General features: G+C 48.1%; 1 protein-coding gene across 1 annotated transcript in view; it reads left to right on the top strand.

Annotated features, from left to right (window-relative positions):
* Positions 1 to 15,260, top strand: part of LOC311105934 (spectrin beta chain, non-erythrocytic 4-like) — a gene marked incomplete at both ends in the record, with an annotated part of 69,015 nt that extends 53,755 nt beyond the window's left edge. Inside the window, 20 exon segments of the mRNA XM_084148168.1 lie at positions 2,993 to 3,256; positions 4,158 to 4,178; positions 4,184 to 4,249; positions 5,462 to 5,686; positions 6,012 to 6,101; positions 6,969 to 7,247; positions 7,638 to 7,768; positions 8,552 to 8,756; positions 9,159 to 9,404; positions 9,497 to 9,631; positions 9,824 to 10,068; positions 10,727 to 10,913; positions 11,001 to 11,085; positions 11,274 to 11,470; positions 11,609 to 12,717; positions 12,798 to 12,867; positions 13,007 to 13,293; positions 14,473 to 14,643; positions 14,760 to 14,802; positions 14,988 to 15,260. Coding sequence (XP_084004294.1) covers positions 2,993 to 3,256; positions 4,158 to 4,178; positions 4,184 to 4,249; positions 5,462 to 5,686; positions 6,012 to 6,101; positions 6,969 to 7,247; positions 7,638 to 7,768; positions 8,552 to 8,756; positions 9,159 to 9,404; positions 9,497 to 9,631; positions 9,824 to 10,068; positions 10,727 to 10,913; positions 11,001 to 11,085; positions 11,274 to 11,470; positions 11,609 to 12,717; positions 12,798 to 12,867; positions 13,007 to 13,293; positions 14,473 to 14,643; positions 14,760 to 14,802; positions 14,988 to 15,260 — 4,329 coding nt within the window.
* Between the last annotated feature and the right edge of the window lie 1,417 nt (positions 15,261 to 16,677).

The following is a 16,677-nucleotide window of genomic DNA, read 5'->3' as shown; positions in this document are numbered from 1 at the left end:
ATATCTGTGGTCATCATGTGGTGGATCATGGGTAGGTTAAATCTCCTCTCCGGTCGTCACTGGCTGATGTGTCTCCATGGCGGCGAATATTAAGTGAGATGATTGCATACATTGAGGGAAAAAAGTATTTGATCCCCTGCTGATTTTGTACGTTTGACCACTGACAGAGACATGATCAGTCTATCATTTTAATGGTAGGTTTATTTGAACAGTGAGAGACAGAATAACAACAAAAAAATCCAGAAAAACGCATGTAAAAAATGTTATAAATTGATTTGCATTTTAATGAGTTATATAAGTATTTGACCCCCTCTCAATTAGAAAGATTTCTGGCTCCCAGGTGTCTTTTATACAGGTAACGAGCTGAGATTAGGAGCACACTCTTAAAGGGAGTGCTCCTAATCTCAGCTTGTTACCTGTATAAAAAACACCTGTCCACAGAAGCAATCAATCAATCAGATTCCAAACTCTCCAACATGGCCAAGACCAAAGAGCTCTTCAAGGATGTCAGGGACAAGATTATAGACCTACACAAGGCTGGAATGGACTACAAGACCATCGCCAAGCAGCTTGGTGAGAAGGTGACAACAGTTGGTGCGATTATTCGCAAATGGAAGAAACACAAAATAACTGTAAATCTCCCTCGGCCTGGGGCTCCATGCAAGATCTCACCTTGTGGAGTTGCAATGATCATGAGAACGGTGAGGAATCAGCCCAGAACTACATGGGAGGATCTTGTCAATGATCTCAAGGCAGCTGGGAATTTAGTCACCAAGAAAACAATTGGTAACACACTACGCCGTGAAGGTCCCCCTGCTCAAGAAAGTACATATACAGGCCCGTCTGGAGTTTGCCAATGAACATCTGAATGATTCAGAGGAGAACTGGGTGAAAGTGTTGTGGTCAGATGAGACCAAAATTGAGCTCTTTGGCATCAACTCAACTCGCCGTGTTTAGAGGAGGAGGAATGCTGCCTATGACCCCAAGAACACCATCCCCACCATCAAACATGGAGGTGGAAACATTATGCTTTGGGGGTGTTTTTCTGATAAGGGGACAGGACAACTTCACCACATCAAAGGGACGATGGACGGGGCCATGTGCCGTCAAATCTTGGGTGAGAACCTCCTTCCCTCAGCCAGGGCATTGAAAATGGGTCATGGATGGGTATTCCAGCATGACAATGACCAAAAACACACGGCCAAGGCAACGAATGAGTGGCTCAAGAAGAAGCACATTAAGGTCCTGGAGTGGCCTAGCCAGTCTCCAGACCTTAATCCCATAGAAAATCTCTGGAGGGAGCTGAAGGTTCGAGTTGCCAAACGTCAGGCTCGAAACCTTAATGACTTGGAGAAGATCTGCAAAGAGGAGTGGGACAAAATCCCTCCTGAGATGTGTGCAAACCTGGTGGCCAACTACAAGAAACGTCTGACCTCTGTGATTGCCAACAAGGGTTTTGCCACCAAGTACTATATCATATTTTGCAGAGGGGTCAAATACTTATTTCCCTCATTAAAATGCAAATCAATTTATAACATTTTTGACATGCGTTTTTCTGGATTCTTTTGTTGTTATTCTGTCTCTCACTGTTCAAATAAACCTACCATTAAAATTATAGACTGATCATGTCTTTGTCAGTGGGCAAACGTACAAGATCAGCAGGGGATTAAATACTTTTTTCCCTCACTGTAATTTACAACCCCCGGTGCTTGGAACACTTGCGTGCACTCTGGCGCACAGCACAGAGCTGGAGAGAGATGGCGGGAGGGAGAGATAGAGGAAGGAATAAAGCACAGAGAGAGAGAGAGAGAGAGAGAGAGAGAGAGAGAGAGAGAGAGAGAGAGAGAGAGAGAGAGAGAGAGAGAGAGAGAGAGAGAGAGAGAGAGAGAGAGAGAGAGAGAGAGAGAGAGAGAGAGAGAGAGAGAGAGAGAGAGAGAGAGAGAGAGAGAGAGAGAGAGAGAGAGAGAGAGAGAGAGAGAGAGAGAGAGAGAGAGAGAGAGGCAACACAGTGTGCTCACCTCTCATTCGCTGGCTGAGTCTCTGGGGTTGCGGTTGTTATGCGATTAAGCTGGGCTTACTGGAAAGAATCAATCTGTATCTATGCTGAAAACACCTGAGTGTGTCATGAATGAAATCAACAAGAAATGAGTCAAACGTGAACTTCCAAACCAAACCGATGAAGACAGACAATGGAGAGATCCATACCAGATTATTCAATCAAGAAGTAAAATGATGATAAGAGAAGCGCTTTTTATATGTGAGCTCTGACCTCTAAAGGTGAAGTGGTTTTCTGGGCTGCCAGGGCAAAGCCAGCCCTTGTAACCCAATTTGATGTGCACTGATGGGGCAGAGTCAGGAGCAGCTGGTCTGGAGCCCAGGCTGTAGCACTCAGGCCTCTTAAAGGTGTACCACTGAATCACAGCTGAATCACTGCTTACAAGCTAACAATGGAAGACAAATAGTACATTTTCTTTGTCATTTCATGTGGTTGCTTAGAACCTATTTTATTTATCTACCAGATTAAGGATATAGGGAAACCATAGCCAACTCCGAATCAATCAAATTTACATCAGCAGGTGTCACAAAGTGCTTAAATGTATGTTCCATTTACATTTACATTTTAGTCATTTAGCAGACGCTCTTATCCAGAGCGACTTACAGTTTCGATATGGTAAACTGCCAACGTGGTAGTCACAAATTATTGCTGGCTATGATGGAACTATTTACAGAATGATTTCAATGGATAGAATCCAATATTTGTGGCAGTAGATTGTTTATGTTCCATAAGTGATATAAATAGGACTTTATTTTCATGTTATTATAACTTCCACTCATCAAAGTCTAATCACTATAACCTATATCCCCCTCTCCTTTTCTCTCTCTGCTTCCCCCCTCATGCGCCCTCTCCCTTACCCTAACTTTCAACCCCCCCCATCCTACATCTCTCTCACCGTCTTCTTCCTATCCTCCACCTGCCCTCTCCATCCTCCAGGAGGGCCAGCAGTTGATCCAGGAGAAGCCCGAGCTGAGCCCGGTGGTGCGGAGGAAGCTGGGGGAGATCCGGGAGTGTTGGCAGGACCTGGAGAGTACCACCCAGGCCAAGGCCCGCCAGCTGTTTGAAGCTAACCGGGCCGACCTGCTAGTGCAGAGCTACACCAGCCTGGACCATCGGCTACACCAGCTGGAGGGACAACTGTGCTACGTGGACCAGGGTCAGGACCTGACCAGTGTCAACAAGCAGCTCAAGAAGCTCCAGGTCTCTTCCTCTTCATTAAATGGTCCAACTACTGTTACAGTTTTTGGTTTTGGGGATCAGTTAGGAATAGTTGGGAATATCGTTGGGTATGGTGTTGCTATGGTATCTTTGTCATACATAATGAAAATGTAGGTTAGGTTAAAGCTGTTGAATATCGCAGTGAATTACTCATCCTTTATCATCCATTTTCTCTGAATGCCTTGCTGTTTTCTCTTCATTTAAGTGCCTTAAATGAGCCAGGCTGCCATAGGCTTTTGTTTAACAAGAGCAATTAGCACTCAACGCATCACCAGTAACCTTGGCCTGCGCATGGCTCTACAATACACACTGGGTTAAAGTAACTGTCCAGTGTTTCCAGATTTCTATGAAATATGACCTATAATTAATTACAATATGAGTTAAATAATTGTGTATGTTAAAAAGCAGCTTTTCTTTGTTGAAATGGTGTGGGCGTACCCCAAAAACAGAATGGTGTGGGCGTATACCGGTCATAAAAAATATTAATGCTAGTAGACCGCTGATTGGCCAGCTTATCCTCCTCAGGAAATAGCAAGCATTTTATAAACGGTCTGTTTGAGATACAAGTTTGAGGTGTTTTTTATTTTTTATTTTTTATTTTAAGCTTTGGCCACAAATACGAATATAGGATGAGTCAAGAACATTATTTGGGTATGAGTTAACAGAATATGAAGTATTAAAAGTGAGATTTTCACTGGACAATTGCTTTTAGACAAAATGTAGCCTATGCTACATTTTTTATAAACATGAATGTTGATGCTAGCCAACAACCGACACAGTAGGAAGATGTTCATGCTTTTTCCTGTCCAGGATGCTCTACCCCTGTTCTGGCACCACACAGCTTATCATTTCATCATGCATTTCTCATTCTCCTCTCTAACAGCATGCTGCCGCTAAGGGCTGCTTAAAGTTCCTTTTCAGCCTACCATTGTGCTTTGTGTACAGTACGCTCCACCACCCAACCTCCATCCAGGGGTACAGTAACCTTTTCACTTCAGTTCATTTCTCTCATGGGTACTCTGATCTTCTCCTTTCCTTTCCTTTCCTTCTTTATCTCTTCATTTCTTTCTTTATCCCTTTCGTACTCTCGTTTTTATATATTTTTCTTTCTTTCCGCTTCCTTCCATCCACTACCACTCACTCATCCTGTCCTGCTGTTCACTCTGTGATCTATGGTGTGAGCAGAATCACTATCTCATCCCTGAAACTCTAACCTGTAGCTTCATATGGAAATGTTTGAGAATCTCCACTCCAATGTGTGTGTGTGTGTGTCTGTGTGAGACTAAGAAATGGTCCTGTCTATTAATTCAAGGACCATTTCTGTCAAAGTTTGAAATAATGTTCAATTCCCATGTTTATTTTATTTCTCTAAAGTGGTGATTCAATGCATATGCGTTAGGGTAACATTTGTGTATAAGCCAATAGAGAGTGTGCTTATTCTCGTGCTAGTCTCTGATATGTGTCTCTGAGAATGTCAGGGGATTCATTTAACCAGATAGAGGTACTGAGGCAGCCATCCCGAAGGCTCTTTTCCTTACAATTCCTAAGAATTCCCAAAGTCAAATCATCATGTGAATTCGTAAGGGATTGATCGGCCTCATTCTGCATCCTACTCTAGTTCACTTTACCATGGCACTCATACAACAGCTCTTTGCATCTGGTCCACTTTTCAAAGTAGTTAGCCTCACTGACACCACTCCACCTCCTTGGTGATCTCAACCTGATTTTTGTGTCCCAAAATGAGTGTCACTGCCTTAGTGAGAATCACCATCCCCCTCTGAATTACCTGACAGCTATATGGCCACTCTGGAGGAGTAATTGCCTTGTAGTCAATTGCAGTAGATCTAACTGCTATCATCCAAACACTTCTCATGCATTGTTATGACAGACTGACCGATAGAGCAACTTATCATGTACACCTAGGAAAGCCATCAGTGGCTGACTCCTGAGCTGGATGTTGTCAGGATATTTTGGTGAGAGGGGATTGATACAGGAACCAATGTATCCTCTCCAAACTCACCAGGCCTCTCGCTGTCCCATGGACTTCCTCTCTCTTTATTTCCTAACCTATCCTTCCTCCCTCCTTCCTTCACTCACCCCTCCTCAAACGCTCCAATTCCATCCCCCTTTGCTTCTATTCTATCTCCGCTCTCACTCCCTCTCCATTCCCTCGCTCCCTCTCTCCAGACGATGGAGTGTCAGATGGAGGAGTGGTATAAGGAGGTGGGGGAGCTGCAGGTGGCGGCAGCCTCCATCCCCCAGCAGGGCCAGGTCATGGACACGGTCAGCGAGCGCCAGGCCGCCGTGGAGACGCGCATCGTCCGCCTCATCGAGCCGCTCAAGGAGCGCCGGCGCATCCTTCTGGCCTCCAAGGAGGTGCACCAAGTGGGCCGGGACCTGGAGGACGAGATAGTGAGTGGCTGTCCTGATCAACCCCCAATTATACCCACACACATCACGCACACTTACAGACACTTACAGACACCCGCACATCTCCCTCAGTCTACTCAGACCACTTCACGCATACTAAAAGTGTGACTTACAAGTGTCATCGACATGGGTAAAAGTGTTGCTTAAGTTGGTGACTAACCCCCTTTTTTGTTTGTGAAAGATGTTATCTTGAAAAAAGATGTATGTAACTCTAAACTGATGCAATACCATGCTGGTGAAAACCATAGAAAAGTTACCAGTGTTTGCAGGTGCTTCTTTGATAGTTTAACTTGTGATGTGTTTGCAGCTGTGGGTGCAGGAGCGGCTGCCTGCCGCCACCTCTCAGGAGCACGGCTCCAGTCTACAAGCTGTGCAGCAGCTCATGAAGAAGAACCAGGTGAGTGGCAGCTAGCTGAGGCTAATGTACAAAAGCTGAAGAACAGAGGCACATCCAGGTACTTTCCGCAGGTGCTGGAGTTGTAGGCAAATTCATGGAAAACAGAAAGGAAAACGCCACACACTGCTGCTCATACTCCCAGGTGATTTTATTTATAACAACGTTTCCACCCTTAGGTATTCATCAGGCATCCATATCCCAAATGGGGGTGGAAGGTCCTATATATTGATAGAAGAATTTGGTAATTACTAATTATTACACCCTGAAACTGTGTGAAAAGTGTTAGAATCATAAGACTATAATCTGATAATATGTGTAGCTTAGTTAGAAGTACGAGGCAGTCAGAGTATTGTGAGAACGGCGATAACTAAGGAATGCAGCCTGCCCAAGCAAGGAGTAGACTATGATAAGAACGTGTGTGTGTGTGTGTACGTGCGTGTGTGTGTGTATGTGTGTGTGTGTGTGTGACCTGATGGTCAGGAGAGCAGAGGAAAACATGAGCTAAACCCATGTACAGTGGAAAAATACAGCCCGCCTGCAGCGGGGTGGGTTTTTTCCTCTGACGTGTGCGTATAAAAATATTGTACGACCATTTTGTGGCAGAGCGCTCTCAATGAATAAAGGCTGACCATTGCAGGATTGGGTCTTTGTTTAATTTATTCAAACTAAGAGATTTACAACCTTTTGGGAATTATTCAAAGATTTAAGAAGTAGTTGACTTCGACCATTGAGATAACAACATTCTCGTAACATATATAGGGGCAGTACTCAGTGACATCACTTCCTGAAACTAACCACATCATTACAGTACATGTCTATCATACTGTAACATATCTAATTGGACATCGTCTTTCTGTTTCCCCCCAGACTCTGCAGAGGGAGCTGCAGGGCCATCGGGCGAGGGTGGAGGACGTCCTGGAACGAGCTAATGTCATCGCCTCCATCCGCAGCCCCGAGGCTGACTGTGTGCGGGCGGGCCTGGAGCAGCTCAGCAGGCTGTGGGGGCTGCTGTGGGCCGAGACAGAGAGAAGACAGCTGGTGCTGGATGCCATGTACCAGGCCCAGCAGTACTACTTTGACACGGCCGAGGTGGAGGCCTGGCTCAGCGAACAGGAGCTGCACATGATGAACGAGGAAAAGGGCAAGGTAGGAGGCTAGGAGCCAATCACCAGGCGCTGATGTACTTAATCTGCCCAGTTACCTTTTTACAGTAAGGGATGATTGGCTTTTTGGAAGAGGGAAAAGTTGTATCTGCATAGGTGTAATGCAATGTGATTGTGTCCCTCCAGACATCAGCAACTTTACATGAACACCAGTGGAGGCTACTGAGGGGAGGACGGCTCATAATAATGGCCGGAATGGAGCAAACGGAATGTGTTTGATACCATTCCACCTATTCCGCTCCAGCCATTACCACGAGCCCGTCCTCCCCAATTAAGGTGCCACCAACCTCCTGTGATGAACACTGCACTTGAATCGTTAGCATATCAAGGTTTGTGAGAATGGACTGTAAGTGTGTTGTGGCCTCCCCCTCAGGATGAGCCCAGCACCCTGCAGCTACTGAAGAAGCACCTGGCACTGGAGCAGACGATAGAGGACTACGCTGAGACGATAGGCCTTCTCTCCCAGCAGTGCAGACAGCTACTGGAGATGGGACATCCAGACAGGTCAGTGTTGGTGCCCCACAAACCTGTCACCACACTATTACCAAGGCTTTCGTGAGATCGAAAGTTGGTTATAGCAGCTCTAAAGTGAGTGTGCCATGAAATACCCATTTAATATACTGCCGTAAAAGCTCAAAGGAAATCCCCTATACGAGAACCAAGGATCTCAGTTTGTGACTTGATGGAAGAGGATCAAGGGCCTCTACAGTCTTAGTCTACTGGGTGCTGAGGAGTAACCCGGTAGTAAATGGCAGACTGCTTGAATGACATAACCCCTGTAGAGAAGGTAGTACAGGACAGTAAAGTAGTCATGGACTCCTGTTTCTCAGTTATGGCAGCAGAGTGAATCATGGGAACAGCAGGGTCAGCACTGGGTCCGTAATACTACTCTGTCTCTGGTGTCAGTGCTAACGCTAACGGCTCTATCATCTTAGCTCTTAGCTGTTAGCTGACGCCTGCATCTCTGTACTAGTAGGGTATGGGTTTTTTTATGAGTCGTCCCCATGTTCGTCTCATGTTGTTCAGTTTGCTTTGTAAGGCTTCTCCTCCTCACATTGACTCCTTCTGGGAACTCAACACTGGAAAACAAGCTCATGATTTTACATTTCAAAATGTGTTGCACTTCAGGATCTCAGCTCCCACGCATTCCCCCTCAAATTCCCCCTGTGTTTAGTATGTGTCTCAAACCCTGTCTCTGGTGTGTGTGTGTGTGTGTCTGTGTCTGTGTACCTACCTGCCTGCCTGCATGTGTGTATGTGTCTGTCCGTGTGTGTGTGTGTGTCTCAGTGAGCAGATCAGTAAGCGTCAGTCTCAGATGGACCGGCTGTACGTGTCTCTGAAGGACCTGGTGGAGGAGAGGAAGTCTCGTCTGGAGCAGCAGTACTGGCTCTACCAGCTCAACCACGAGGTGGACGAGCTGGAGCAGTGGATCGCTGAGAGGGAGGTGGTGGCCAGCTCGCCAGAACTGGGACAGGACTTTGAACACGTCACGGTTAGTGGGACCCTCTCAGAGCCTGAATGGACAAAGCATTCAACAATATGATAGTGCTGGTGGTCCTCTGTAGCTCAGTTGGTAGAGCATTGGCGCTTGCAACGCCAGGATAGTGGGTTCGATTCCTGGGACCACCCATACGTAAATGTATTTGCGCATGACTGAAAGTCTGCTAAATGGCATATTGTTATAGTGTGTGTCTAAAAACTGTTGGGAAGGGGGTTAATATGTCACAGTACACTGTATTATTGCTTAGTAAGGAAATAGTATGTATTTCAACGCAATTTGTTTTGATAAGTAGCCTATTATTGCTTTAGCAACAGTGCTTAGCTTGGCTAAACAGACATTGATCATCCCTTCATTCCTCTCCTCCTCTCTCCTCCTCCTCTCTCCTCCCTTCAGATCCTGCAGGAGAAGTTCACAGAGTTTGCGTCGGAGACAGGCAGTCTGGGTCAGGAGCGCGTGACAGCGGTTAACCAGATGGTGGATGAGCTGATCGACTATGGCCACGCCGAGGCCGCCACCATCGCCGAGTGGAAGGACGGTGTGAACGAGGCCTGGGCCGACCTCCTAGAGCTCATGGAGACCCGGGCACAGATGCTGGCCGCCTCGCACCAGCTCCACAAGTTCTTCGCCGACTGCCGCGAGGTAGCGTTTCTACCATAAGAAGTGCTACGGGATATAGGTCGGTGTCGTGTTTTGATGTGTCTCTGATTGTCTGTTATCGCATTGTGTTGCAGGTCTTGGCCCAAATCGATGATAAGCAGCGGAGGCTGCCTGAGGTGCGGGCGCGCCAGGGTGGCACTGCCAACACCAGCACCCTGCAGAGGCTCATGCACAGCTTCGAGCACGACATCCAGCTGCTCGTCACTCAGGTGAGGCCCCGCCCACTATCACTTTATTTTATCAGCAGATAAGACTAAAAAGGAAGACAGAACAAAACAAGAGGTCAATGTGGTAACACTTCATGTGAAGTTTCTCTCATACTTGTTCAGTAAGTACTTTTCCACAGTAATTTGAGTTATTCCTATGTAATTTACCACCCGTCCCTGTCTGTCTGTGTCCAGGTGAGGCAGCTCCAGGAGAGTGCGGGTCAGCTCCGGACCATCTATGCCGGTCAGAAGGCTGAGGCCATCGCCGGCCGGGAACAGGAAGTGATGTATTGCTGGAAGGAGCTCTTGACTTCCTGTGAGGAGTGCCGGGTGCAGATCACCACGGCAACAGACAAGCTGCGGTTCTTCGGGGTGGTGCGAGACCAGATCATGTGGATGGACAGCATCATCTCTCAGATCGGCACAGGGGACAATCCAAGGTATATGAGTGGACATGGTTACAATTGTATATTTATGGTTTAGGCCATTTCATTAAAGTGAGATGAGCAAGAGAAAAAAAGAAAGGGAAAAAAGTTGCCCCATTTCTTGAAATACTATAGGCCTAGCAACCTAGCAACCTAGCAACCTTAGTTCAACACCTAGTGACCTAGGAGAGGCTGAAAGACGCATAGTTCAGCTATAATCCAAAAGGAAGTTGTGTATCTCTTTACTGTTAGATTGTATTTTTTATGTGAAGGTTAAACATTCAATTAAATGTGTATGGCCTTATCTATAGTTACAGTTTGTATGCATAGTGTATCTCATACTGCTCTATCTCATCCACCTGTCCATCTATCAAATGTGATTGATGTGCAAGTTCAGGGGCCTGTATTGATTTTGTGGCATTATCAAAGTATAATTCAAAACGGAACTCATTTATGTTACAAAAATGCCAAATATGGAGAGCTGCACATAGATATGCAGAGAGAGCACAGACCACACAGAGAGCAACAATTATAATGAAAACATTTCAAGCAAGTTTTAATATAGCAATTAACAGTGTTATTTTCAAAATGGCTACCTGGTGGTGTGTATGGGGCTGACCTGGCCCTTGTCTTCTGGGGTGTGTAACCGTGTGCTCTTCTCCCTCACTGTCAGCATTCCCCCCAGCGATATAATGGGCTCTGGACTCTCTGGTCCTTTCAGGGATGTGTCCTCAGTGGAGGTACTGATGAACTACCACCAGAGCTTGAAGAGCGAGGTGGAGGCGCGCAGTAAGAGTGTGCTGCAGTGCATCGAGATGGGCAAGACGCTTCTGGCCGCGCGCAACCCTGCTGCTGAGGAGGTAACAGCACTGTTGCCAGGGTTCTGCCATAGAACATAGAGGATGGTACTGTAGTTTAGAGTGAACTCAATGGAAATGTTTTTTTAGATCAAGGAGAAGCTGGATAAGGTGGTGGCCAAGCAGTACGAGCTGTCTGAGAAATGGGACAAACACTGGGAGGTCCTGCAGCACAGTGAGTCCCTCTGACTTTACCTGAATGTAACTACTCTAATACCTGGCACCTCGAGTCTCTATTTGATATTATCCCAAGCCATTCCATAATTAATTTGGAACCACAGTAAGCTACAACTGAGCAACAGTGTGTGGGATGTGATTCCCATTGTTCTCAGACTCTGAGTTCCTCTTTCTCCTCTGCCTCAGTGCTGGAGGTGCACCAGTTTGCCCAGGAAGCGGTGGTGGCCGAGGCCTGGCTCACTGCCCAGGAACCCTTCATCAACAGCAAGGAGTTGGGCGCCAGCGTGGACGAGGTAGAGCAGCTCATCCGTCGCCACGAGGCCTTCCGCAAGGCCGCCGCCACCTGGGAGGAGCGCTTCAGCTCGCTACGACGCCTCACTACGGTCCGTCACTATCCCTAGCTAACTAACGCTCCCCTTAGCTGATGCTTACCAGAAGCTTGTTTGAAGTGACTTGTCAATTTTGTTGTAGAGGAGATTCTACTATGAAGTGCTGATGTTTAGTTCTCGATTTGGTTCCAGGTGGAGAAGATGAAAGCAGAGCAGAGTAAGCTCCCTCCCACCCCCCTGCTGGGTCGTAAGGTGTTCCTGGACCCCCAGGAGACGTCCCCTGCCCGGAGCCAGGGCTCCCCCCTGATGAGACGGATCATTTACGAGCAGGCCGAGCCCAGAGCCGAAAGGCCCCCCCAGGAACCCTCGCCATCCTACGTGGCCCGCCGCTTGGGCTCCACCGTGGCCAACTACACCCCCATCATGAACGGCTCCAGTAGCTACCGCAGCAGCCTGGAGGCCCGGACCATCCCTGAGATGGGGGGAGTGGTTGGGGGTGTAGTGGGGGTGGCAGCCAGCCTTGGAACAGCCGCTATGGAGGCCAGAGGGGTGGCAACAAATTTAGGGACCACCGCAGCCATGGAGGTCCGAGGGGTGGCAGCAGGGTTGGGGACTGCCTCCTCGGAAGCCAGAGGGTTGGCAGCAGGATTGGTCACCCCCGCGGTCGAGGCCAAAGGGATAGCTGCAAGCTTGGTGACTGGTGCAGCCGCCGCAGTGGAGGTGAAAGCCTCGCAGTACCTCCGGCAGCCTAAGATCAAACACATGGACGACATGGTGACGCCCATGCTTGTGGCCTGTAGGCTGGAGAAGGCGAGAGAGAAGGAGGTGAGAGAGAGGGAGCAGAGAGAGAGGGAGAGAGATATTGTGTTAATGGAGCCCGCGCCGGTGATGCCGGTGATGGCTGAGGTGGTGCTCCAGGAGATGGGGAGGGAGGGGATGGGTAGGGAGAGGTTGAACAGCGAGCCCAGCAGCAGAGACCACCGGGCGGGGAGCAGCCGGTCAGAGCCCCAGCAGAGAGACAGGGACAGAGACAGTAGGGACAGTAGGGACAGTCACAGGGAAGCCAGGCTGGAGCGCCAGCACTCTAGTGAGGCGCTGATGATCCAGGCGCGGCGGGATGAGCTGCCCCAGGAGGTGTGGCGGGAACGGGCCGAGCGCAAAGAGAGGAAGCTGGAGAGGCAGACGTCCAGCGAGCAGGAGGGCCACGGACACGAGGGCCGGAGGAAAGACCGCCACCGGACGGAGAGACAGGAGTCCAGTGAACACGACACAGCCAAGGAGCAGTCAGACAGACGTTCTACGTGAGTACTACATTGTGCCTTGGCGTCATTAAGTGCTGTTTGCAGAAAGGTGTATCACTTTTTGTCTTGGCTGATTACAGGGAGAAAAGGTCAGGCGGCCAGACCTTGTTTGACATAGTGGAGCAACTGAAAGAGAGAGAGGCAGCAACGGTGAGTCTTCTGTTCACCAGCTGTGCCACCTTTATTACACAGATAGAGTTATCTGTACATGAATTATATTAATGAGAGTGTTTAACGGCTACACGTTATATTTAAAGTCTAAGCTCTGCCCTCTCTCTTCTTTCCTCAGGCCCGAGGGGAGGTCCCTAAAGTGCCGAACGGTGTGCCAGAGAAGTCTTCTGGACGTCCAGACCGGCCGCGAGCACGGGACCGCCCCAAGCCCCGGCGGAGACCCCGGCCCAAGGACCCCTCTGCAGGAGAGGCCACCACCACCCGGCGGTCACGCTCGGCACCAGAGCCAGGGATGGCCCAGAGCGTGAGCCCCTCCGTCCCCCAGCCGCCCAGCCACACAGCCCACCACGAGGGCTTCCTCTTTCGCAAGCTGGACATCGAGACCATGAGGAAGAGCTCTAACAGGTGGGCATGCAGGTTCCTAACGGGGGAGTCTGATGAAACAACAACCAGGCATGATCTTATGAGCATGCTAAGCTAACAAAACAACTGACTTTACCTATGAAATGTTCAATTGGTGCATGTCACTGGCATTAACATATGTTCCAGCATCTGATTGGTGCCATAGGTCTCGGTTGACATATACTCCAGCATCCTATTGGAGCTTTAGCACTGCTCTGACATACTGTATGTTCAGGCATTCCTATTGGAGCTTATGACCCGAGTTGACATATGTTCTTGTAACCTATTGAAAATAGAATTCTGGGTTGACATATGTTCTAGCATCCTATTTGCTTTAACATATGCTCTTCTAGTATTTTATTGGAACTTCAGATTTCTGTTTAGCTTCTGATCAGAAGTGTATCAGAATGAGAGTTTAACCAAGAGATAGCCACCAGCCATTCCACTGCTTGCAACATGCATGGTGCCTAACCAACACTGGCCCTGACGGAGAGCAGTCTGGTTGATGGATGTTGTTGCTGGGCCTTAGGTCGAACCTGGTGCTGGTTCTGGCCCATAGCCAGTACGATATGCAGCTATAGCCAGGCTACCCGCACAGGTCCTTGCAGTGGCCACACATCACTCCGCTTCCTCCCGAGAGACGTTTCGTTCAGTCGGCCATGCTTGGTGGCCTACCATGGGTCTCTGGCCCCGGAGACTGAACCGTCCGCCTCTCGCTGCTGCACTGCCCCCTGGAGGCCATGGCTGACACGTAACGCAACAGACTCATCCCACAAATGAGTCCCACTGCTCACTCACCAATTGGATGAATGTTTCTGATGTACATGTAATGCTATGTACATGCCAAGGTAAAGCCTAGCTTTTTATGTGTGTTACACTGAATCGCCTTAAGAGGTGAGATGAATGTTCACTAATACCAATACTGTCATTTAACCAAATTCTCTGTTTCTTCTCTCCTGTTGCTCCTTGCTGCTGGCTGTTCTTCCTACCTCTCCACAAAGGTAAGCCACGTGTATGCACCTATGCACGCTACGGTCGGCGGTTCATTGTTTGTTCAGCAGTGTGTTCCCTCTCGGCCCACTGCGGCCAGTCATCTTGAACGCCCCCAGGTGAGTGAGGTTAGGTGGCATTAAGCCTGTGGTTGGTTTTTGCTGAACGCGCCCCGTTTTCCCCCCACTACAGCAGATCCTGGGTCAACCTGTACTGTGTGCTGAACAAAGGAGAGATAGGCTTCTATAAGGATGCTAAGAACACCACCACACCTTACAACAACGAGCCCATGCTCAACCTCGGCCACTGCCACTGCGACGTCACCCTTGGATACAAGAAGAAGAAAAACGTCTTTACACTTAAGTTAGTACTCTGCCTTCTAGGCACACTGTCAATCAGGGACATGTTGTTTTGTCTTGTCTACTGTATAGATAGCCTTTGTGTGTGTTACCCTCAACTTCTTTGTCCTTCTGTTTCAGAACGAAAGACGGAAGTGAATTTCTGTTCCATGCAAAGGATGAGGTAAAGGGTGTTCAAAAGTTGACTGGAAATGGAAATACAGTCATATAATAGCGATGTGACTCTGCAATGTTTGTCCATGTGCCAAATAACTTTCTTTCTGTTTCTTGCCCTCTCTCTTTCCCTTTCTTGTTCTTTATCATTCGTCCTGTCCCATGCTCTCTCTCATCTCCCTTTCTCTCTCCGAGTCACAGGATGATCTAAAGGCCTGGACCACCAACATCAACAAGAGCATCGCAGAGCATGAGGAGATTGCCAAATGGGGTCAGACCCAGCCTACTACCTCATCCACGGACGAGGGCACGCGCCGCGACGGCAGCAAGGCCGATAACAAGTCAGAGCGGGGAGAAAAGTCAGACCGGGGGGAAAGGCCGGAGAGGGCCGAGCGCTCTGAGAGGTCAGATAAGGGTGAGACCAAATCGGACACCAAGCGTTCAGAAAAGTCCAGCAAGAAGAAATGAGTTTGATGTTGTGTGCTGGGTGGGGGAAAGGGAGAGGGGTTTAAAAGACTCCCAGTCAAGACCCATCCCTTTCACCTCATCCACCTGCTTCAGTTCTGTTTAGTGAAAATCACCCTGGTGAACTGACATGAGGTATTTGAAACACGAATATCAGTGTGCCCCTCATTGTTGCCCGCTCTCTTTATCTCTGTTGCTCCGAGGGTGTCAGACCTGGGCACTAACACTTATTGCCCGGGCTCGTTCCACCTCTGCCCTCTGGTGGTGACATTGGTGCACTAGTCAGGGCAGCAGTGTGAAAGAGATGGACACACGTAACAAGAGGGTTGTTATCACTGGTAGTATGAAAAAGTAGCTCATAATGTTTTACATTAATTTTTTTGTAAGAGATGAGCTGTATCTGTATGTAACTCTTGTCTGTCTATTTATGTATTGTATGTCTAGAACATCCAATCTTATAATCTAATGTTTTTCACAACTGGCCTCTTTTTGGAGAACAATTATTTTATGTTGTTTCTTTTTTTCTATTTCTGCTCGTTCACTTTGCCATCATTCTTTTCTGGGCTCTCTTTTCTCACTTTTGGGATTTTCCTCAGTACAAAACTGTAATGTCATCAAACTCATCCAAATTGAATTTGTACAATTCAACATTGAGCCAGAGGAGAAAGAGAACAGGCAGGTAACATCAGCCTTCACAAGCTTGTTCTGGCTTTTGGATGGATGAGCTCGAACCTTTACCCGGAGGCTGGCCCCCACGGCCATACTCAGCAATGCCTTCATCTCAGGCCCCTGAAAGGCCCCCAGGGACCCAGCAGCCATAGCCACCCAGTACCAGAGGGACAGGACTGGAAGCCATCTAACAAGACATCAAGCCTCCTCCTTCCTTCTCAAAGACCATCAGACGGTGGTAACCGCACTCCACATACCCAGTAAACATTTATTTTTGTCCATTCAGAAAATATCACAATGCTTTTTATAGACAGTCAAAAAATGATAAATTAAGTTGTGTGTGTGTCTGAGCATGTGTGTGCGGATGTGTGTGTGTCTGTTCAGCTGCTCACCACTCCCAGGGTTTTCATAGCTCAGGTTTTTTTGTTCACATCTGCGTCCTCAGTTCTCCCTCAGTCTTCCAGGCACTGCCATTCCACAGGCCAGGCTTCTAACAGCTCAACTAACCACAGGAATTGATGAGGACACAGCAAGGATCTAAGTTCAGGGGCCACACAGAAATGACACGGTGCCGATTGGTCACTCCAAGGCCTCAGGAGTGCAAGTCGATGTCAGATGGATGTAAAGAAAAGCTTCCTAGCTTCTGGATGAATGAATCACATGCATGTCTTGCTTGAGATAAATCTCTTGTTGAGAGGCTTTCCATAGCAGTCCGATCCTATTTTCCTCTCACAGTATGTACAGTGGGGAA

Source organism: Coregonus lavaretus (genome assembly GCF_964263955.1).
Source record: "Coregonus lavaretus genome assembly, chromosome: 30".
NCBI classification, from domain to species: domain Eukaryota; kingdom Metazoa; phylum Chordata; class Actinopteri; order Salmoniformes; family Salmonidae; genus Coregonus; species Coregonus lavaretus.
Note: the sequence above shows the minus strand (reverse complement) of the source record. Positions and strands in the feature narration are given on the sequence as shown.